This window comes from Scomber japonicus, chromosome 14 (genome assembly GCF_027409825.1).
Source record: "Scomber japonicus isolate fScoJap1 chromosome 14, fScoJap1.pri, whole genome shotgun sequence".
NCBI classification, from domain to species: Eukaryota; Metazoa; Chordata; class Actinopteri; order Scombriformes; family Scombridae; genus Scomber; species Scomber japonicus.
The window spans coordinates 15127110-15151887 of record NC_070591.1 but is presented as its reverse complement, the minus strand read 5'-3'; the positions used below and the strand labels follow the sequence as shown (position 1 = coordinate 15151887).

Genomic DNA, 24778 nt, shown 5'->3' with positions numbered 1-24778 from the left:
TTTCCAGTCTGTGGATACCGCTCTAACTAAGTACAGCACTTTGAGAATTGTTCACATCGGACGGACTGAAGAGGGAGGCAAGACCTGTGGACCGGGTTTTCCCTCGCAAGCCTGAATCGGCTGTCGCTACTTATCCCGTGAAAAAAAACCAACAACCCTGAAGGATAACACGCTTGGACGTTTATTTCCCTAATTTCGCAGGAGGCTCTTTTTCACGCAAATTGTCCTAAATGTTTGGGATTCAGGAAACTATACCGCGGGGTGGGACGACGATGAAGGAGGAACCGCTGGGTGGACTGAACTCGGTCCGCTCCTGGATGCACACAGCTGGGGTGGTGGATGCAAACACAGCCGCCCAAAGGTACGCATGCCAAAAGCATCTGATTTTTCTCACGCATTCCCTCCTCATCATATCGACCCCTCAATCCCCTGAATACTCTGTATCAATTACGGTCTCCCAATAAATGCCCCCCCTTCGGCTTTCCCTTCTTTCATTACATCAGATTACCCATTATTGTGACAAATCAAGAAATCTCCCCCGTTCTCAGGCGTGCTTCTGCATCTCCAATGTTTTCCATCAGCTTCTCCATCATCTAGTATCCCCGGTGTCCGGTGCTTAACCGAGATGGTCTCTTGTTTTCTCCCCGCAGCGGTGTCGGCTTGGCACGGGCACATTATGAAAAGCAGCCCCCTTCCAACCTCAGAAAATCCAATTTTTTCCATTTCGTCCTGGCGCTGTATGACAGACAGGGTCAGCCCGTGGAGATCGAAAGGACAGCTTTTGTGGACTTTGTGGAGAAAGAAAAAGTAAGCAGCGTATTTTAGAAATACACGCACCCCTGTACATAATCAGCATCGAAATTATGTTCTGTGAAATGGCAATGGGTTACTAAGGGGAAGCCACGTGTAATATTGATTTTTGGAAAAACTCAATTCGTTGATGACAGACAGTCGTTTTTAAGAACTAAAGCTGTTTCTCTTCTTTTGTACAGAAACTATATAAATACACATATATATATATTTCCAACACAGAGACATGTGGCAATGATAGGCGTGTGTTTTGTTAATACTGATTTTTCACAAACTGTTGTCTCCTGCAGGAACCAACCAGTGAAAAAACTAACAATGGGATACATTACAAACTACAGTTATTGTACAGCAATGGTGAGTTCAACTATTTATTTTTCTTCTGCAAACATGTGCAAATATATCAAACACAAGTTGGTCTGCATGCATAAAACTAATGATGGCAATAATAATAAATAGTCCATATTGTAATTTTATAAATGCAATCAGAGTCTAAACTCTTTATATTTTTATGGCATGCACTTAACTTTTTTTTCTATATATTTTATTTTGCTGGATTTCTTTTTTTTTTTAAATTTAAAGCCAACAGTTCCTTAAATTTCACAAGTGCTCCTCTTTCTCTCTCCCCAGGTGTCAGAACAGAACAGGATCTTTACATACGGTTAATCGATTCCATGACGAAGCAGGTAAGCTGCTGTTACACTTGTTTTTACGCACAGTCTAACTCAGCTCATATCTCATAACAAAAAAAAAAGAAAAGAAAAGGAAATAAAAAAAGAAAAGAAAAAACCTTAACACGCCGTGCAAATTGTCACCCCTGAGATATGCACCAAAAAAGAAAAAAAAAATCTGTTCACAAAATGCAGTTGTGGCACAAAATAAAATCATATTACCGGTGTAACAAGAAGAGACAGCTTCCATCTTGACTGTTTACGTTTGGCCATATCATATTGCAAGACTCTAAAGTCAATTTTACTCAGCCAGAGTTGAGCTTTTTTGCAGGCTCAGTTTGTCCAGCATTAAAATTTAAACACGACGTCTGCTCCATATGATCTGATTTGACTCTCCTGCAAAGAGTCAGAGGTGAAACACATTTTTAAAAATTTGCATTAAGTATTATATTAATAAACATAAATATTAATATTTTTGCGGAGGTGCGGTTCATTCATCTTCCTCACATATATTTTGAGTGACTTTTGACCTATGAAGCCCCTGCGCGCAAAATTATTAAACCCTCACATACATTTTTATCCAAACGCACAGGTTTCTAAACTTAATTATAATTAGGGAAATAAAACCAGGCACCGTTATTTCAGCTCTCCACCTCATGTTTTGTTATTAAACGGAGGATTTAGGTGGAGCCTTCTGAATAGAGCCGTGAAGCCTGGGCCACTGGTCACAGACAACATTCCTGTGCGAATGATCCGAGTCAATGACGCAGAACAAGCAATTTATGGATTTCTGTTTCTACAGCTGCAAATAGCGACATAAATCAAACCAATATAGATAATCGCCGGCTTCCCAGAAAAAACAGAAAAAGAAGAAAGAAAAAAAAAACATCAGGTCAAGTAGGACAGCTTTTAAAAAGCGAGAGAGTGATGCGACCTGGTTCAGATATGTCACTTTTTCAAAGTCACACTGTCATATTGGCCTGAAGCGTGCCAGGAAAAAAAACAAAAAAACAAGATTGGATTAATTGATGGCAGAAAATACATATAATTCAGATTTTTAATTGTATTTTATTGTTATTGTTGTTGTTTTTGTTCTTTAAAAAAAAAAGTCAATAATGTTGTGCTTTGCTTGCGTTTGCACTTGGTGCCGGTTCAGTATGAGGGAGTAAAGTGTCTATCCTTAGAAATGGAAGAAGGAGGGAGGGATCGAGGAGGGAGAGAAGAGCGGCAGAACTGATAGCTCCACGCCATCTGTTTCAGCCAATGCTCAAAAATTACCCAACCGTACCGCCAGACACCGCTTTTTATCCACAGAAAGATCATTGTTAGCGGCTCAAAATAAACAACAGATTGCCCATTAACACTTTCCCCCAAATATCCCCAGATTATAAGCATATTGATGACACTTCTATTGGATCTCTCCTTATGAAAATCTCTTTCTGTGTCTGTCTGTCTGAGCCCCAGGATATTATCTAGATTAATACATAAAATACAATTCATTATTGTTATTATATTATCATTACCAGTAATTTTTTTCATTATATTTTTTCATTAGCTGCCACAAAAAATATTGTTGCAATTATTATTAGCAATAGTTATTTTTGTAATTGTTTTTTTTTGTGTAGATGTCTTTGATATTGATATTAATTAATATAATTTATACTGGGGGATTGCTTTGATTATTTTAACCATGTTTCTTACCTAACCTTTGCACTCCTCTAATATATTCTGTTGTCCTAACATCATGTGTATTCATGCCCTGGTTTATTTTATTAAGTGCAAAAGTGGCAGACACATCAGTGTAATTATTTGTGAATTTGTGAGAATGATGTGTGCTTTAGGGATGACTTATTTCCATCTCATTTCCTTTCAAAGGCCATAGTTTATGAGGGCCAAGACAAGAATCCAGAAATGTGCAGAGTTCTTCTCACTCATGAAATAATGTGCAGGTAAGCACTATTATACTATTATTATTATGTTGTGGTTGTATTTTTGTTTGTTGTTGTTTTTTTGCTCTGTCCATTTTGCAGATATAGGCAAAAAGTAATTCCCTCCTCTCAATAAGTTTTGACACTCATGATGTGATGCAGCAATCCAGACTGTCCTGTGGTCGTTCAGCAACCACAGAGAGCTGCTGTCATTTCTAACTTTGATATGATGTGATTCAACTTTGATATGCATATGACAGTGAATATTTACTGACAGTCTTTTTTAGTGAAGGGAGAGTGAATGTATAATAAACAGTCATTGACACAGTGGATATGTTTTTTAAAATATATATTTAATGTATTTATTTTTCTGTTGTAAGAATCCTATATAAGCCTGCCAGAGACAATGTGTTTTCTGTTAAGTTATGCATACACACTGCATGCCATGCATCAGTTTTTTTTCTCTCTCTCTTTTGAGTCAGTTCTCGGTTGATCCCACCTGTCAACAATGATCAGCGAGCCTTTTAGCGTCATTTAACCACATAAATCTCCACTTCTCATATTCCGCTGCTATTCAGCGGTGTCATTGATACTAAAAGGAAAAACGCCTTTTGTTGTTATTGTTGAGCTCAGCATGAGCTTTGTGAACATTGAATTCGGATACTGTCGGTTAACCTCTCCTTTGTTACATCGGGGCATTGTTCAAGTTACTGGTTGAGAGCAAGTGCAGCATGAGAGCTGAGAATGATTTGTCTTTTTCCATGCATAAACTCATCACTCACGCTCAATTTATACATGCATCCATCACTTATTTGTGACACACTGAATATGCTCCTGCTCTAGAGGTAATATTTTTTTTGTTATGAGGAAGTGTGTTTTGCTGCTGAATAAAGAACAGCTCTAACTGCTGCCTATTATCAGATAAGAAGATATATATTATAAGAACTGTTTTAATCAGAATAATCCTTTAATATCTTGTCTTATTATATCTTATTTTAGTCCTGCAATACACTGCTTTTTGAATTATATTTTTGCATATACCTTGCAGCGCTTAGCTATAAAACACATCATTATTATTGCTGCTGTAAAGTCATGTAAATCAGACATATTTAAATAGTGTGTGGTTGACTGACAGTAGCTTTGCACAAAATCTTTGTTTTTCCTTCTGCACCATATGGCATAAATCAATCTAATTCACATATGTTTATATGTTTTCATTTCAAATGCGAGCTGGGATGATGTATTTGTTTATTTTTGCAGTTTTGATTCAAGTCCCAATCAAAGAACTGAAAGGCAGCTAGCTATATAGGCTTAGGGAGAAGATGGCTGAAACATGTGGTGGAAGATAGATTAGTGCTTTTGAGGCCATAATTGATAAATGCCCCGCAGAAATATTGGTTGAGGGTGGCACCTTGCATCTCCCTCAGAAATAGCAGCTTGGCAATTAGAGGTAAACAAAAGCTGAAGCTGTGAAAAGTGACTCCCCTGCCTCCTGGCCCAATCCCCACTCCCCTCCCCTCCAACACTAAGCCAAACAACACAACATGTTGTTTTCACCATTTTTTATCAGCCATCAGCATCAATTGAATGGATAGATTGAGTGAAGGAAATGTCATGGCATTTTTTTTTTACAATATCAGAACCATTCCAACCCACTCAATAAATGTATGTGGTTTCGTGTGCATTATTTACTTATTTTTATTTATTCAGCGAAGTATTGCCTGCTCTCAAACATATCGTCTATGTTCCTACAGCCGATGCTGTGACAAGAAAAGCTGTGGAAACAGGAACGAGACTCCATCAGACCCAGTGATCATTGACAGGTAGGCTTGCTCTGCTTGCAGCTTTTTCTGTGTTTTGTGAACGGGGAATGACTAAGTGAATGAGTGTGTATCTGAGTGACTAAATGGATGAGTGACTGAGTGGATGAGCAGGAGCATGGATGAGATAGTGAACAAATGAGTTCCCTCCCGGTGTGCCAGACAGCCCAGTTGGGCTGACTTGCATCTTATAGCTCACAGTGTGGGAACTGTGGGTGAATCTGTGTGAGTGGCTGAGGGGTGTCTTTCCCAGGTACCTGTGCACTGAGGGGCGGTCACCACCTGGATAGGGTTTGTTCAATCACAGGTGGTTCAATCACTAGAGGATCATGCTGGGAATACACCTAATTAGCTTAGGCAACTTCATATTTATTTGGCTGGCTTCCCCTCTTTGTTTACGACAGTGATGCTTACACTGTCAATAGTTGTTTTTCATTGACTGTTTCCTTCTCTCAAGTTAGCTGTGAGCTAGATGCCATTAAAGTTCTGTTTTAGAAGGGATAAACATTTTATGTCGGCTGTTTTGTTCTACACCTTGAGGGAAGTTACATCTGCCACATTTATATTACCTTCTTCACTTTCTAAAGAGGTAGAATAAATGGTCTTCTTTCAGGCATTGACATTTTTCTCACACTGTGAAAGTATATGTCCTGGTCAATCTGAATATGTTTAGGTAGCTGCGTGCGTGTGTGTGTGTGCGTGTGTATGTGTGTGGTGGATATAAGGGTGAGGTAGGGGGTGTAGTTTGAGCGTCAATCTCAATGTAACTCTCACCACGTAGTAGGGAGAGACAGCAATGCTAATGTTTGACTAGCCGGAATCACTGTTTGCTTAGTGGAGAATGCCTGGTATCTGACAGAGGGGACAACTCTCTTATTAGTAATCAAATAGGGCTGAGCAGTTGTTGCTGCCACTCCACTCCAGCGGCTTCTCATGCATCAGGAAGTAGGAGCTGGCTGCCCTGGGAGCCTGGATGGATTACCAGAGCTACTGCTGTCTGAACTCAAACTCACACAGACACACACGTAGATAAACGCAGATGCACACACACAGACGAGGACAAAAACACGCAGACGGACAGACACCTACACACATGTACTGTATGCACATCCTCATGCGCACACATGCTGCCTGTATGTTGTTTATGCTGTTGCTCATGTTTGGATGAATGTTTTATGTTCTTTTTGACAGTTACAGTGTACCATACACAAGAAAAGTACTGATGTGTTTAGGACAATGTAAGGATTGAGACCCCCCCCCACCCCCCACCTCCCCCTCGTATCTGGTACCAAGTGGATTGCTTAATTTATTCGTCAGGTGCATTTGTTAGCATAGGGACTATGGTGCAAACATTAACATATAACTTGAGACATCTACTTTGCCTAATTTCCGCAGCTTTCATGTTTGCTTTGTGTCGCTTCGCTGCCTTGTACTGCTTAGAGTTTCGCACACCATTGTTCTTCAATCTGCGGGACAAAACATGTAACATAAGTACAATAAGCAAAATGAATGCATGGAGAATTAAAGTCAAGAAGAGGGGTGGGAAAAAAGAACAGGGAAAAAAGAAGCGGATGGATATTGTAAGCTCAACTGGCTCAGGGAGGACTCGGATTTTCATTGTGACGAGTCTGAATAGGAGTAGAGTATCCCTTTCCTTGCACAATGAGCGGCTCTGTTGAAACACAAAAGCATATGTTCCTCATTAGACCCTCCCATTGTCTCCATGTCGTAACTATGAGCCCGTCAGCTCACCCTAACAGACCCACACAGGTTCCCAGTGACTGAGGGAGGCTTGCAGAGAGGGGTGCTTGTGAAAGGTTGCAGGGTTTAGCAAGAGTTACGGACATGACCAGAGCACAGTGTAGGCTCGCTACATAACATTATTTACTGCAATTACTTGACAAGTCCTGCGGTGCATATGGTTGAGCTTTTAGTTAAAGCCTAACCCATGTTTTACAGCCATTTCTGTTACATCTGTCATTTTCTCATGCACATCATTACAGGCACCTGTGCTGCGGTTGCTGCTGGCAGAAACTGATTATTTCCAATTGAGTAGAACATAGTTGAGTGACATAAACCTAGAGGAGAGGTTTGATTGTTGTATCAGGCATGTCTCATCTGTCTACAATTACAGTATGAAAACCGGCTAGCACTGCCACATTTCCTAGAGAAACAGTAGCATGGCCGAACCTTAAGAAACAGATTCGGAATGAATCATTGATGGCGTTCATTCGCTGTAACATTTTCCCAGATGGTAAGAGGGGAAAGCGCACACAGCTAGCTGGCATCTAGCAAGACATTAACTGGCGTTCCCATGGATCTGGCATATCCAGTGGAGTTTGGGAAACTTATCATTCCAAATGTGTCCTATTTTCCTGCGGTCAAGCCAGACATCTGTTTACCCTATTTTCTCTCAGAGTTTTGATACAGATTTTCACTCCGATTTTTGAAGAGGAAGGATTCTCTTTAAAAAAAAAAAAAAGTTGGTTAGATATAGGCCCAACAGCTGCCACATAGTTTCAGCACTGCTTGGTCTTTAAATATTTCAACACTTACATTTGATGCCCTTACATTATTCATAGTAATTTTTGGATGAAGAAAGGTCCTATTTTTGTTGCATTTGGGTGGGTTTATATGTGTTGTGACTCAAATTTCAATATCTTTCAGGAAAGTCAGTGCATATTATTCTCCGCAGAATGAAAAGTCTATTGTCTTTCAATTGTGAGAGCGCACTTTTTTTTTTTTTTGCTTTCCACATCAGATGTAGAAGATAAAAATCTCACACACAGTCGGCGCTTACATAAAATAAAAGAAACAGTAATTTTATGTAGTGACAAACTGTGGTACTGTTGCTATGACCGCAGCACTTTGCAGTTTGGTATAATTATCTCACCCCCTTATAAATCCAGCAGTGCTACAGATGTCACATTTATAAGTTAATGGTGCCTTAAAGTAAGTGGGGGTGTAGGTTTATTCAGTCAGTAATTTGAGTCTTTAGAATTATAGTGATGAGCTACCCAATATCTGATTAGATGGTTTACCCATTTACAGTGCATGTAGTGTATAGCCAAACATAACTCAATTTGCGATGACTCTCCTGGTCTGGTATCTGTCTTCACTCTCTTGTATATTGACTTTGTCTTCTCTTGTGTGAAAGATTAGATACATTGTTCAGGCTTACACATGGATTTTGTAATAAGATGGCACATGTTGTTGAAAGAGGAGAGAAAATGACTCATTCTGTGTGTCAGGGTTCAAAGGTCGCATTTTACTCTGAGAAGAAGCTACAGAAATGTATGCAAGTGGACTAGACAGAGAGGAGAGTGTGCTATCAATGTGGATTCTAGCCGTGTATGAATTTTGAATTTGATGTATGTTCATACAACTTAACATCCTGTGTCAATTTACGCTGCCATTCAGAAACGGATTCTGGGCCAGATCTAAACATGTCAGCTTCATTTATTCCAGCAGCTATGGCACTCCCTTTCACTTCCTGTCACAAAGGTCAAAGAGCAATGACCTTTGGAGTGCAGCCCAGCCACTGAATAATTCATGACATTGACTTGTTTTTCCCCTTATTTTTCCCCTTGTCTCTTTTTTTGGTCAGCACACATGGTTGTGCTGTGGGAGGCTTTTATTCATTTAGCTCATTTATAAAGGCCTCACCGCACCTGTTCGTGTGTTAATGCAATTAAATTTTGGCCTAATGTAAATTTTGCTTAGCTTTCTGTTATGTCCCTCATTAGTGAGCCTGTATTTTCTAAATGACTTTGCGTTATCGTTCATTTGTGGAACACCTACGAGGTCATTTCCCAGAGTGCACTTGACTTGTTGTCAAGTTGTTTACCAGAAACAAAAGACCACAGCCTTAGAACGTCTCACATGTGGTTCCCTCGGCCTTCTAAGAAACAAATCGGAAAATTTGCGTGCTCCCATCTGGTTTTTGCAAAACTGTGATTACCTCCAAAAGCTGAACAAATGCCAGTATTTATAAGGTCAGCCCTTTATGTGGAAATGTGATGTAAATGAGAATCAGCGAAAGGGGACATTAAACAAAATTAAATTCATTGTCTCCTTTAATGTCATTTACATTTTTGGCTAAGCCCTGGACTGTCAAAGAGGATTTCTAAAACCATTTTAATTGCACATCAGCATTGGAAAAGAGGGTGTGTTTTCACTGAGCGGCTGTCTTGATAACCTGCAAAGAGAAGTCTGTTTATGAAGTACCTAAATGACATTTTTTCACTGCATCTGCAGAGGGGCAATTAAGATGGCACTCAGTAGGTAGTGTTAATCTAGTATTGTGCTCTCACCATCCATAATGAAAATCACGCCGTGAAAGGGTCACTGTTGTTGTGATTGAGAGTTGATTGCTGCAGGTGTTCCTTCTGGATATTTTGCTTTATACCAGTGAGCTGTGGGACCTGCACTGCAATGTTTTTTTTGTGAGTCATTAAAGCTGTTAACTTGTATGGGAAATGCTCACTTTCTATATTTACACACATGCACACAAACACCTGCACACACCTTTTATATGTGGCTTAACAATATATCCATCTCAGCGCTTTATTTATGGCAGTGTTCGGTGTAATTCATGTGGCAGATGTGGGTTTTTTGACGCCCGTTGAGAAATGGAAGAATAAACTGGCCAGCACTGCCTAAGTCGACGTGATGTTTGAGTGAAGCCTGTCTCCTCCCGAGCCAGAGTAGGAAGAGCAGGAAGTGTTGAGAGCGAAAGCTGTACTTGGCAGCTCTCTTTTGGCTTGCACTTGCCGAAAAATGAAACCCAGACCCTCTCTGCAGCCCCAGAGCCAGAACCTCCTTCCCAGTGCTCCAACATCCAGGATTGGGTAATACTGTTCACTAAGCAAAACATTACCTCAAATTATTCTCGCCCTGTTTTCTATTCCCTCCTCCCTCATGTCAGTTTTATCGCAGTTTGTAAATGTCAAGACACGTACAAAGACGCACAGTATAAATGATATTTTCCAAATTATGCTCACATGTTTGGGTTCACATGAGTGGCGGCTGAACGTAACGTGGTGCCTGACGTTCCCAAGGGAGACCCACCTCACTAGGGTAGGATTCCCCAGTGGCATCAGCTAATGGCAAGACTTGACAACAGCAGAGAAGCTGGGGGTGTTGTGTTTTACTAGCGCTGAGCAGGGGTGATGACTTTAACATGTGTGCAGAGAAAGACAGAGATGTTTGTGTGGTATGTGTGTGTGTACTTTGTGTGTGTGTGTTTCTGTACACGCACACATTTGTATGTATGTGTGTATTTGTGTGTGTGTGTGCGTGCGTGTGTGCGTGTGTGTGTGTGTGTGTGTGCGCGCGCTTTGCTAAAGAGAGAGGTGTGCAGTACGAAAGAGTGGCGCGGGCCAACAGAGCGACGGATCCGGCTCCAGCTTGACGGCAGTGAAAGACGAAACATGGTTCCACATGTGTTGAGAAAGAGCAGTCCATCTGTCCATGGAGACAACCCCTCCCCCCTTCACCACCCCCTACTCTTTCCCTCTTTCCTTCTCCTCCTCTCCTTCTCTTGCTCTCCCTCTCCTCTCCCCCCACTCTTTACTCCCCTGGTTCACTGCTGACAGAAACAAGGCCAGAGCTGGGGTGATGGGATGAATGCTGGGCCAAGAGCAACACTGGACCTTGTATATACACAAAGATACATACACACACATGTTGAAGAGAAATAAGAAAAGGTTATCAAAGATTTTTGTTATATGCTGCTTAAGTTTACGACCTTCAGTTGAATTCACTGACTTGGTATAGCGCTGCGTTAATGTGATTTAAACTCGGCTGTGGAGCAATGTAAGTGATTTATTTTGATATTATGAAAGAAAACAATCTATTAAGATTTATTCACTTTTCCCTGACACACAGCTGCAATAAGCCGCCATGGTGAAAATCTTACATTATTGAAATTAAATCTGAAGTAAATAAAACATGCCACTCTTTTTCAAATATTTAGCAGCTCTCCTTTATAATTAAACTTTGTAGCTGTTTTGAAGATGTTGTTTGGTTTCTTAAAGCATTAATGACGCAAGAGCTTTGTCAAACAGCTCCTGATTCTGTGAATCACATATAGGTCACTCAGACCAGTGTTTTTTTTAGCCATTTTTTCTTTTGAAAAAGAGTCTCCTTTCTTTCTTTTGGCATGTTCTCACTCCCATTCAATCCTTATTAGGTTTCCCCTAATTGTCAAACAAACTGTTGGGTCAACCTCAGTCGTATCTGGCCGTAAAACAGCACATTAGGCCCTGGTGAGGGATATATGTGGTATTTCATCGGAGACGGAGTAATGCTGGGGTTTTATGGTTAAGTACCAGTTCACGCCCACGCCATTTGTTTCGCATTAGAGTGGAGGTTTTGTAAATCAGATCAATATGTTCGCTGAGATGTGATTCCTTGTCGGGATCTCCCGAGTCGTTCTTTCCTCAAGTATTTTTCTTAGGGGACTGGTTGTCGATGCACACTCCCCCACTACCCCCCCACCCCCTCCCCTCCTCTCCTTCCCCTTTTCGCTGCCTCTGTCAGTCCCTCTCTCCATCTTCACCTCAATCTATTTCCATTTTCTGAATGTAGCAATTTGTAGTGTGACACAGGCAAGATTAGGATGGGAAGCAGTCTGAAGATTTCATCGGACATGGTCCTGCTCCTGCTGGTGTGAGGTCACAGGACAAAAATGGGGGAATTCAGGGATAGGGTCATCAGTTACCTCGGGGAAACGAGCTGGTCTGCTGGCTGCTCTGTTGGCCCCAGGGGTGCCTGGGATGTATCGGAGGAGAAGCCCCAGAGAAAGAGCCCTGAACCAGTGTCATTTATTAAAAGTGACAAGTTATTTCTAACTATAGCTCTGTTTTTATTGTTTTACAATGCTGTCATTTGGAACAGTGCCCCTCTGTTCAGGAATCACAAACACGTGATGAATGAACGTGGTGACCTGTTTTTTTAACATATGCACATGTTTGATGCACTTTGGCGACATATGTGTATTGTTAAATTATATTATGTATTTTGTTGTGGCGCTTACATTAAACAAATGTGCTAGTTTAATAAAGATCGACCGTGTGATAAGTGCAATAAAAATATTTCACCATTCACCAGTTTTCTCCAGAACATTTGTTCAGTAAATGAATAACAGCTTACAGTATGAATCTCAGGCTGACCTTCACATAATCAGTACCAGAAGTTCCACAGAACATGACCACACTACAGTGGATGTGTGCATAGAGAGCAGAGATCAGCTTCTATTTTAGTGTTTGAGTTGTTTGGACTTTCTTTTCAATCTGGAGTTTCTATATAAAATAACATAAAATTCATGCTAATAATGGAGTATTTATTTAATGTTTGACCAATGCGCTTCATTGAGGGTCAGCGAGGTACTTTGCTCCCCCTCTTTTTTTTATTGCCTGCCCCAACTGCGTTAATGATATATGACAGAAATTTCCTTGTGCTGGTTCAGTGGCAAGAAAGGTCCTGGCTAGTCTATATCAATCCATCTGACTTATGTTCCCATGTCTTGAATTACCGCTTGATGGAAACCTGCTGCGGGCTTCTCTTGCCAATTGAAATCAGATCTCCTCCACAGCCCGGTGTGATATTGATCCATATTCAACACCCAGGCTGCCGATCGATCAGTATTGATTTACAATAAAAAACACTCCTCTGCTTGTTCAGCAGTGCGATCGATACTTTAAAGCAAAAGGAGGAAAAAAAATTAAAAGAAGAAAAACAGGACTGTGCTTTTTTTACCATGCAGTGACCAGCAAAATATATAAAAATGTGAGGAGATGTTTCATTTCATTAAAGGAGTATGAGTTAAAGTGACCAAACCTTGACCACACTGGCAACCAGCAACATCAACCGCACTGAACAATAATCCTCTCCCGCCATGTGAGACAAACCAATAAAAATGGTTTAACAGGATGACACTTCTATAAGGACTCATTTATTGAAGGAGGTGTGTCTGTGTCTGAATTAGTGGCACATCTGCACTGCAATGGGGAGTGCTAAAACTGTCATATCAAATCTATCTGAAAATTGAAATGGAATGCTAAAAGTGGTGGATCAAGCCCGAGCACTTTAGCTTGATTTTGGCGTGTTAACACGATGACATGATTTCCTGTGGTTTTGATATTAATTTGTGTCTCATTTTCTCTCCCGCCTGCACACACACGCACACGCACACACACACACACACACACACACACACACACACACACACACACACATACACATATTTCAAGGGTCTCTGCCTCCCACACGGTCATCATTAGCGCCCGGTACAATTCTGAACACTGGAACAGACTAAAGCAACCCATTCAGCTCTAGTCCAGATCCACTTTTCTCCCTGTCACATCTTAGTCCTAATCTCTCGGACTTCCTCCTCCCTGCCAAATAACCATTCCCATCCAGCAGGTCCCAGCATTGGCCTGGGCTGCCAACATCTGAAAGTTATTATCCCCAATCTCTGACATCCAGGAGTTTACAGTTATATAATGATGGGGAAAACCACATGTCCCCAGAGGCAGAGAACATTTTTGAGATGCCTCCCCATCTGTTTTGGGGGAGCTGCCCATTTTGGGCCAAACTCAGAATGGCAGGCAGGCAGATTTTTTTTTTGTAATCTTTTATTTTCTACCACTGGAACAGGCCAGTCTGGGAGTCATTATATGGGGTGATAAAGCAAATCCAATTGGGTCAGGTTCCCCTCCACACAGTGCTGGTGGCACCAGCTCTCCCTGCCTCACTGCTCGTCCCTGACTGTGTAAGTGGTGGTTGTTTGTTTGTCCTAGAGAGGCTGGGCTAGGGGACTAATGCAAGCCCGGGGGCCAGCCAGGTCGGAGGCGACGGTAAACCCGAGCTGCCTGGTGTAGCAGTGCTCCCTCGCTGCTGGCTCGGCCTTGTTTGGACTGCAGCTCCGGTTTGCTTTCTTAGAGGGAAGCTGAGCCTCCGTAATCATTGAACCTTTCGCTCGGGTGGGGAGCACAGCCGAGACCAGAGGGAGTGATGACATAGGTCCGTAGAGGCCTGGCCCAGTCCACCCCTGCTGCTCTTAGCATATTTATTTTCTCTTCTCATTGTATGGTTTAAGTCACACCATATTATGTTCAGACCTTATGCACGTGCATAGGCACTCAGATGTGATGATGTGCATGGCGTAAAGCTGTAGGCTTTGTTTTTACTAATAACGCCGGGGATTAGTGACTTGCTGACCTCAGTGTAATCTTTATTAGTCTGTTAACCATATACTCTAGTTATGAAGTAGCCTTAACTGATGTTGGAGCAGTGATACAGACATGCAGTTCATGACAAGACAAAGGGGGATACTTACAGAATTGCATGCTTTTATTAAATCAAAATGCAGCTGATTATTTTGTTATGTCTATGTTTCTGCTAAAGCGTTCCAAAATCTCACAGATTTCGATAATTTAAGACCCCCATCTTGGCCCCTGAGCACTCCTCAAAAATGTTTAATTCAACATCACTACTCTGTTCTGTTTTGTTACGTTATTGAAATGGGTTGTCGATTCGAATAGAGTCAACCTGGTGGGCCAATCTCATTGTAGCCAGTGGAGAGTGAAAGCCATCTCTGCAGCATAGGCTCACCAGAACACACACAGAGATTGGACGAGGGGGGCAGTGAGAGCAAGAGTGCCTTCTCCAGATGGAGATCCCAGATATGGGGGAAAATGTCCGGGCCATTTTCCAGGGTTTCCATAATGGGAATCTACCCCTTGCTTGCTTATTAAGTTGTGCACACAAGGAGGAGTGAGGAGAGAGATGGAGAGCAGAGGAGATAAGGGCAGGCGAGGCAAGAGATGGACAACCTGCGCGCCGTCACCTCTCTGTTGTAAGTGTCAAGCAGACCCTGTCGGAGAAATCACAGGTCATGTGGATAGATGATTGTCAAAGCACCACATTGATATAAGGGCTTTTTTTTCCTTCCTTGAGCCGCGGAGGCGCATGATAAGATTTGTTTTTGTTTTGTGTAGGAGAGGGAGAAAGTATGACGTTCAGGTCAGGGAGGTCGGCTCTGGGGGTCACAAGGTCGCAGCCTCTTTGGTACCTGAGTAACCTCACATGGCTAAGCCATTTCTCAGGCTCCCTGAAATGATGGTGGGGTGTAGAGGGGAGGGGGTAGGTTGAAGGGGTGGGCAGGAGAGTGATCTATCAGCGGCAGCAGCAGACATGCAGACAGCATGGCAGCTACTGCAGCTAAACAGAGTGAGACAGATAGGCAGAAGTCTCTCATACGTAACACCAGGAGCTTTAAGAAGACAGCGCTGAGTGTTATGGATGCTTGACATTGACCTCTTATACAGAGATGGTGTATTTATCAAGGTTGTAGGACAATAGCGTATTTGTTTGTAAATTATTTAGTTCACTGGGTGAAATGCTACTTTCCTCACATAACAGTTGCCACTTTTGTAAGATAAGAACTATCTGTTTCTATTCTCCTTTTTATGCCTCTTGTCAGCTGTTTTCTACAAGGCTTAGAATTTAGGTGATCATATTCTGAACACTGTCAGTTCTATCAAGCCGCATCCACTTTAGAAAGAGAAGAGGAAAAAAGCTCTGAAGCTTACATTTTTCTCGAAGAGAAATATTTGTGTACAGATAGGCCTGTCATTCTGTGAAACAACATTCATGATTCTTTTATTGGTGCTCAGCCATCACCCCCTCTCTTCCTCTGTGGAAAAAAGGGCTAGTCTACAAAGTGGCTTTTTGTCGTTTGAGAGAAGTAAACTTCATCAGGTCGACGGCGAGGTGTGCTTCACATGTCACTCAGTCGAGCTCTCTCCTAATGAAATGCTGCATACAGATTTCTGCCTGCGGGCTCAGGGGGATAAGACCGTGGTAACAGAATGAAACAAACCCCTTCCCATTCCCTTCACTCACACACACAAACACACACACACACATACATGCAACACACTCTTGCTGGAGAGCATCCATGTGAGGAGATCCAAATCTGCAATTTATTCAAATATTGATATTTCTACTTGTCAGGAGAAAGGTGCCTTGAAATTTCCTCTGAGTACTCCTGTCAAAAAAATAGCAGGAAATATGTCAGATAATTCATAAATGGAGTTCAGCGCTGCAAAGTCAGTTGGGAACAGCAAAAAATATATATGCTTGTCAATGAAGAATAGGAGCAATATTACAGAGCCTGCTGCTCATTCTTCCATCATGTCAAGCAAACGGCGTTTGCAGGCCCATAAGTGTATAGACAGTCTGTGTGTGTATTTGTGTATATGCATGTATATTTGTAAATGTCTCCGTGTATGTACATGTGTATGTATATTTATGCATGTGAATGTGTGTGTACTTTGGCTATGTTGTGACTCCTACTTAAATGTGTTTGTTATCTTTTTTCCATCAAGACACCCCATTTCCCACCCCGAAGCAGCCAATGGGAATGTGTCCTTTTTTTGCAGAGGTCCGTAACCGGACGCTGGCCTCCATGTGGTTTGAATTAGGGCCCCTGAAACTGTGAAGGACGCCTCAAATGACGTGAGGCACTTGCAGACCAAATTCCATTCTGCTGAATGGTGGAGAAAAGAGCTCTCCGGAATCCTTCGAGATTTTTTGGCTTGGGCCCGCCAGCGATTAAAACAGGGCGGAAACCAATAACTCAATGAATCATGGGGCAACGTCCCATGAAATCTCTTGTTGCTCTGTTACACCCTCATGCAAACCCAAATCAACTTGAACTCTGCTGATGAGTCTTTTTCCAAAGTGAAAAAAAAAGAAATTGGACAAAAGTCTTGTTCTGTTCTCGTGTTTATTGAACAGAACTTTCAACACTTTGAGCAGCAAAGGCACTCGTCTCCTGCCTCTCTCTCTCTTAGTTACCTCCATTTTGACAAAGTGTGGGCTTTCCTGATGATGCATCGCTTGACCATGTTGTGCCAAGGCTAGACAGAATAGGACTCCACATATCTCCTGCGGTCATGTGATGCCATAGTTCATAGCAGTTGATGAGATGCAGTTTGGCACAGCTTGGGACCCATCTGGGAGATGCAGATACGCAGACAGGAGAAGTATTTTACAGCAATGCATCTGTGTGCTTGAAGAGCTATTTAGCATATGCTGCTATACGAGAGAATTTGCTTTGCTGTTGCCAGCTGCAGATTAGTCTTCATTTCTCGAAAATCCAACAGAGCAGCTGATCCATAGTGGAAGATGGTTAGCAATGCCTGAAATAATGTTTTACATTAATGCCACATGTTATTTAATATTTTTCTTAATTATTTCTGCATTACACTGAATTATTTTTGTTTCAATAATACAGGCTGAATAAAATCTATTTCCCTTTTTTCACTTGTATCAACAATAACAATGTCAAGCAGTGCAGTAATGCTGCTGCCAGCACTGGCCGGTTTGTTTCTGTTAGCTCTAGCAGAAGTCAAAGCCCATGCTGCTGCTCTAACTCAAGTGGCTGATATGTTAGGCCATCTAGGGCATGGCAGGCGGTTGACAGTCCATGCAGCCTGTCTACCCACAGGACATCTCCACATAGTGTGTCCACAGTGGGGCCAGTGCTGTCATCTGGGCCCACTATGGACCACTGCTCTGCTGACAGTGAGAGGGTAAACGTTTACCACCTCAATCCCCCATTAACTCGGTGAAGGCGCTTCGATCCTCTGTGAAAATAATGATATTGATTGGAGCTTGGCTCTACAAACGAAACGGTTGCAACTAAAAGAGGGATGGGCCCTTGCATTAGAATATGGGATTTTCGAGGATAAAAGAGTGTTTGGATCTTGTTATATTTTTCCTCTCCTCCATCTCCCTCTAGCTTTCCCCCACCTCCTTGCCTCCTCTCTTTCTGCATTTTTATGTGTGTGCATGTAGTGTGAGAGCCCGCGTCTCCTAAGATTACCCTCCGCTATCCCCGCAATCAAACAACAAATGACAACATCATTGCTCAGGCCTTTCAAAATACGACACAAAAAAGTGTGTTGTAGCTACATTAACTTGCAACAACCCCCTAATAGACCCTTGTGGGTTTTGTATCTCTCCCCCTTCTCGCTCTTCTCTTCTCTCTGCAAGGCTGTCACATATCCACCCCCCTCACAGTGCGAGCCTCCGAGCCTCGGTGGAGATCAGGAGCTCCCTGTCGGAGGTGCTTTGTCACGTAGCCCAGGGAGCGTGGAACTCACCCAGAGCTGTTGAACAAACACAAGCACAGGGGCTGTCAATAGCAGCTCCGCAAACTAATTGCCTGTCAAATGAACCACCCTCGTTAAGCTGCCCTCGCACACACACACACACACAGATACACACACACACGTGCATGCATTGTGACATTCATACGCTCAGGCACATACACGCACAGAGCCGATTTGATTCAAAGAGTAGTGATACCTTGTTAGAAGAAAAGACACACGAGTGGCACTTCTCTGTTTGCTGTCTTGTTTTTGCAATCGTTACCGGCGTGTGTAGTGCAGTCACTGTGAGATTGCCTTTTTGTCATTATTAAGGGGAACGTAGCATTGTAAAGTATAGCTGATGTAATCCAAACACATCCCACACACCCTACAGAATATCAGCTGGTGTAATATTTCAGTTTTTAAAACCACTCATTAGATGGTAGCAGAGCTCCATACGCCAAATGTTATTGTTTTTGTGTTTGTTTTGCTTTTTTTTTTTTTTTTTTTCTGTAGTCATTAGGCGGTAGCAGTGGAGTGCCCAGCGCCTTGTCTGGGTGCCTGTAACAGTGCTGTCGGATTGACACAGCTGGGGAGAGCAGCTTGAGGCTGCACGCTCAGGAATACACAGGGGTGTTCAAAGCCCCTCTCTGAATCCTGATCAGAGCGCTGCCCCGGCCAACTGATGGCCTATTAAATATACATGCGCAGAGGTCAGAGCTGGAGGTCCCGGCTTCCTCCCAGCCATGTGCACTTAAGCGGAAGGGCTGGGCAACAATAAAACCTCCTCTCACTCCAGCGAGCTCTCCCCTGACACCCTCACCTCCACTGTGTAGGCTACGTCAAGTACAGTGCTCACCTAGCGCTATATTACAACTGCCTTTGTGAAAAGGCCAAATGATGCATTTTTTACATGGTTATTATATATTTATATTCAATAACACCAAGGACCACTCTTGCGTCTGTCTGTCTCCTGTTTTTTTTTTCTATTGTCACCGGTAAATAGCCTTGCTCGATACAAGGGTACCCAGAGTTTGAAGTGAGTCCACATCCCTCATCTTTGTAGTTTACCAGAGACTGAGACAAGAAGGTAGAGAGGAGAGCCCAATAATGGCCAGTCATGATTAACATATTCAGAGTGACACTCTCTCTGTGTTCGTTCGTTAAGCCTGGTCTGTCTGACTAATGAAGTGGAGCGGCAGTTTATCAATTAACCCAGCACTGAGCCATTTGTGCTGGGGATAACGCTCTCTCTGGGTGTCACAGTGATCCAGTTTGGTGCCCTTTAACCTCTGTGAATGTCCAACAAGGCAGGACTGTGTGACAATGACAAGACACACAAATCCACAAATGGAGATCCTCTAAACAGGATTTGCGCCTGCTGTTCACTGGCAAAATGCAGAGAAAAGGGTGTGGATTGATTGGGTAATGGGCTCATGAAAAAAGATCTCTACAAACTAACATTGGGGGTTTTCAGCATTCTCGGATTTCGCATAGATCATAGCCAACAACTTAGTGCTGTCTCTATTAAAACAAGCCCTCCCCTGCCATTATCTTTCCCCCCACTGCTCCTTCCTCCATTTCACATTGTTTGTGTTCATTAAGACATGGGCGACCTGCCTTATCCACACATCAGACCTAGCTCTCAAGAGTAATTGCGATGGTCTTGCAGAGGATAATGTGGTTTAAACTCAGTATAGCCTGTCTATTAGGAGAGACATGATGGCAACCACAAATAATAAAGAACTATTTATTCCTCTCTCTGTGACGCTAACTAGGTAACATATCAAGCCAGCACCGCTAAGGGTCTCTCTTACTGTCAGATATGGCACCCTTCATCCATTCCCTATGGCCCTTGCCTCGACATCTCTGCTCTTCATTTTCTACATGAGCCTGGTCATAAATGCACACACACCTCATATATATTTGATAGTTAATATTTATCCTCGCTAGGGAAGTGCACTTTACATGTGGTAACATACGATTACCTGCAATTCTTATAGCAAAGAAACAAAATCGATATGGATATATAATTCATGACGGAGGGGCTATCAGTTTTTATGGCTCTCTATCCAGGCTCATTAAAGTTTTATCGTAATTGACTGCAAGCAAGAGTTTTTAAGGCATGTTTCTCCCTCACTTTCTACCTTTAATAATTAAGTAAAGTTTAATTGGTTGTATTTTGAAGCACCTAGTGGATGATAGGTGTCTCCCAAATTCAGAGCCATGAATTATAGACTGATATGTTATGCATTAACCTGTCAGTTTGTTCATTTGTTAAGGCAGAAAAGTATAGTCCCAACCCCCAAATCACATCCAGAAATTGAATAACTGGCCGGACCCTTCAAAAAATTCCTTTTTATGTCTTTCATTGCTGTGTTAATGTAGTGACATGACGCTGTCACTCAGAATGCTCCCATCAACCGCCAGCCCCGAATCGACTCCACTGATTGGTGGTCAACTTGTTCTCTTGAAGGGAGATTGACAGACGGAAAATTGCACTCTCAGATTTCACCCTTCATTCGTTGCAGTTGTTCTTCCACTCGTCAACTCTCCGCCATGCCTGAGACAGACAGAGGCTTTATCCATTAGCTGTTGGCTTGGCGGGTGGGTGGGCAGATTGAGGCGGGATGGAGGAGGAGATGGGGGTAGGAAGACAATCCTACATTTGAGCACTCTGAGGGAAAATCAATCATGTCATCATAAGTGAGAAGTATGGATGAATTTCATCAGCTGGTTCCTGTCCTGTTCACGCCGCTGGCTTTCTGACTGGCCTGTCCCTCTGATTGGCTTTCTCAATGACCCATAAATCCAAAAAGGGAGAAGATTTTGAAAACACTTTAATAAGAGAAATCGGACAGTAGTTTCAGGGTTACACTTTCCCTCTTTGCCTGCTGCTACACTGTGGGAAACCTCAAGTGGTTTCTCTTGACAAAGTGGTAATAGATTTACCATATGATTTTGTGCCAAACCAGCATTAGGCAGTTTTGTAAGAAAATGTTTCTCAACTATTTTCTGTCTACAGCAGATATGATGAAGTGTTATAAAGGGCAGAGCACTTTGCCACTGAACATTTATTTTTATAATTTTCCCCATCATCTCACAAGGTCACAGATGAGCACTAAAAGCATCATAGGTATAGGGTGTGAAGCAATCAAAAATGGATGAAAAGTGAAGACATGGAAATCACAGATGAGAAATTGACAGCCGTTTACAGCCTTGTTGTTGATGTGAGTGACAGAGTGAGGGAGAGAAAGTGAGAGGGAACGAGTGAGAAGGAGAGGGAAAAAAGGGGAGAGTTAAAGTGGTGATAAATTTAATGGAAAAATCAAATACAAAACAAATTCATTCCTCTAAACTTGATGCTTCAGTCGTTCTTTTCTTGGCCTGTGCTAAGCCTTAGAATAAACTGTCACTCCTTATCGATCGCATCTGAATTGTTACCGAGATTTCTGAAAAGTAGTCTTGACACACACCCTGCGAATAGTAATCTTGGGAGATGAGAACATCCAGACTGAACGGCTAACACCCCTGACTTAAAATAAAAGAGGCTTTTCTTTTCTCCCTTTTTCAAATCCAAGCTAATACACTTTGGTGAATTACAAATTCAGTGATAAATATGTTGCGTTGAAAAGATGAACCCTTGTTGGATTTTATTGTCTTTGCTTAGAAGTGTGAATGAAAGGAGTGGAGAGGTGGGGAGGGGGGCTTGAGATTTTGTCATGAGGGATGTTTATAAACAGCAACTGAGCATGAAATGTTTGTACATGATTTGTTTGCCATTTGTGATGGAGATGACATGATCAAAAAATCAATTCACTTCACATTTGATTTCCAGCAAGCAGTTAAATGACTGCTGTCGACAGCACCCACTGAAATTCATGTATCATGGTATGGTTCATTATATCCCAATGGTGTATTAATTATGGCTATAGATAGAGAGCTCTGCTGTGAGCTGTAGCCTAGCTGCTCTGTACCAGGGGGAGCTAGCCTGAGGAGGAAAGCTCTGCTTGTATCCACTCATCCCTCAGCTGACAGGCCTGCTCCAGGAGAAAAGGATTTCTCCGGATTGAGTGCCATTTTCTCTTCTTTAACAAGGAAATTAGTGTGTAAAGGAGATCTGTCAGGATAAAGTGCAGCTTGACTGCTGCCGCCCTCCCCTCCTCTCTGTCTTTCTTTCCCGCCCTTCCCTCCCTTCCCCATCCTGTAACTCGCTCTCTACCTCTCTCTTGCTTTCTCTCCTTCTATCTGCCTCTCTCCTTCCTCTCTCTTTCTTTTCCCTTCTCCCCCACTCTATGGCTCCCTCAGGGGATCTTTCTTGAGCATTAGCAGAACACATCCAATGTCCCAGCTACATGATTTCATGATATGATTTGTACCGGGGATTTGCAATAATCCGCAAATAAAGTTGAAAGTGAATGACTCTCAATAAGAGACGCAGACAAGCAAAACGAAACCTTTTAAGATTTTCTTTATCTTTAATAGCATGAAAAATGAATTTGTTTTGCATTAGATCACAACAATTTAGCACTGGTCTGAGTACGTTGTTTTGTCTTTGGCTTTTATGATCATGATTAATTCCTGCACAGGAACCTCAGTGATATACATAATGCATCATTCGCTCATTTAAATGTTCAGTTCCTCTGCAGTTGCAGAGAGCCTGGTAGCTCATTACACATTACCCATGTGTGCCTGGGAGTTGGAGTGTGCCAGCTACTCACTTGTAGTCAAAGATACAGTATCTGCTGCTTTAGCAGGATGTCACGAATTGATGATGCGATTAAACTCAGGTGTCACCTCCACCACTCCAGCTTCATTCACTTCATGTTAGTCTCTTTATTTTGCTTCAAGATTACTGAGAACTAACTTTTCACCTCGAGTAGATGGACAGGGATAAGCCCCACTGGCACATTTTAATAAGTCTGCTTCAAAGGTGTAGGGTGAGGGGGAAAAAAATCAAAACATCCTGGGTTAATTTGAAATGTACTCTGCATCTGTGATGGGAAACAGCCTCACAGGTAAGTAAGGGAGACAATTAGGGAATATCCGTAAGTGCAGGAGCTGCATACTAAAAAACGCAAATCACTATTTCCCCATCTGGCCCCTACTGTGCCGAGAACTGCAGCTGAGGTCCGATTTCACCCGTCAATCACGGCCGCCTCGCTGTGGGGTGTGTGTCCTGGTGAGAGAGCCTACCCCCAAGTCATTAGCACACACAGTCAAACTGTACTGAGAACTGCCCTGCATCGCTCTGCTCTGCGCCACGGTTTAAATATCCCCAGCCTGTGACAGGATCAGTTTAGCGATCTGTAGGATTGATCTCCTCTTTAAAGTTTTGCCTGAGGCGACTCTAATTGGGAACGAGGCTGCCTCCCACTCCCCTCACTCCCTTAACTGTCAGTCTTGGCTTTGTTTACTGAGGACATGCCCAAACCTATTTACTCAATAATGAGGAGACGTGGTGGGGATGCTGCTGATCACATTGAGGCCCCCAGCGGGACTTCTGCATGCTGGGAAGGGTGGGAACATCATTTTAGACTTTTTGAGCTGGTGAAAGTTAGCCTACGCCGTTGCTATAATGTAGAGTGGATATTTTTCCTCCTTGTTTTCTCATATGGCTCTCATTCCTTGATTTGCAGAGCACTTGTCTACCTCAGGGAATTTATAGTTTTTTTTCTCTTTCATACCATGCATTTAGCTAAAATGGAACAGCATTTAAAAGACAAAGCAGCTAAGTAGTACTGTTCTACACTTTGTAAAATGCCCTCCATATGTTTTATGCCTCCTAGAAAGAATTAAAGTGGACCAAAAGCTATCCAAACATGTGAGGTATCGCCAATGCCTTGCTGTGGAGTGGACTATTCATGACTGGAGTGCTTTGGCTTATTGGGCCATTTCCTTGTCACTTGTGGTGAATTCCTCAGATTCTCGCTCTCATTTAGGTTGTTTTCATTTGCACTGAGTGACAAAGCCTTTGGTGTGGATGGCAAGGCTATAGAGTCCATTGATGCCCATTGGGATTATGAATGATGAAGTGGAGGAGCCGCCGCTATCAGAGGGACACAACACTGCTCTTAATAGAAAAGCATTTAGAAAGGCAGCAGAGAGGAGGTGGTGGTGCTGGGGGCTTTCTGACACTCGACTGATAAGAGGCAGCTCTTCAGAGGTGGTAGTGTGTACAATGAAACACGCTGATGGGGATACAATGACACACATGTTGCGTCTGACAGACGGTGATTTAGACGTGGGGTTAAAAAAACCCTCCAAAAAACCCAGAAAACAACAGAGAGTTTTATGATGTGATATCTTCGATACAGAATTTTCCTGTGAGGATTTCTGTGCATGTTTCTACTTATTGGTTTGATTTGAGGGAAAATGCATTGTCA

General features: G+C 42.5%; 1 protein-coding gene across 10 annotated transcripts in view; it reads left to right on the top strand.

Moving 5' to 3' along the window:
* Positions 1 to 230: 230 nt before the first annotated feature.
* Positions 231 to 24778, top strand: part of ebf3b (EBF transcription factor 3b) — a 65237-nt gene continuing 40689 nt past the window's right edge. For 9 of the 10 annotated variants that reach the window (XM_053332494.1, XM_053332490.1, XM_053332493.1 and 6 more), the window contains exons 1-6: positions 231 to 361; positions 651 to 807; positions 1101 to 1164; positions 1438 to 1493; positions 3354 to 3427; positions 5161 to 5229. In XM_053332494.1, the coding sequence (XP_053188469.1) occupies positions 231 to 361; positions 651 to 807; positions 1101 to 1164; positions 1438 to 1493; positions 3354 to 3427; positions 5161 to 5229 (551 nt within the window). The remainder of the gene's footprint in view (positions 362 to 650; positions 808 to 1100; positions 1165 to 1437; positions 1494 to 3353; positions 3428 to 5160; positions 5230 to 24778) is intronic. The other variant, XM_053332492.1, reaches the window with a different exon arrangement.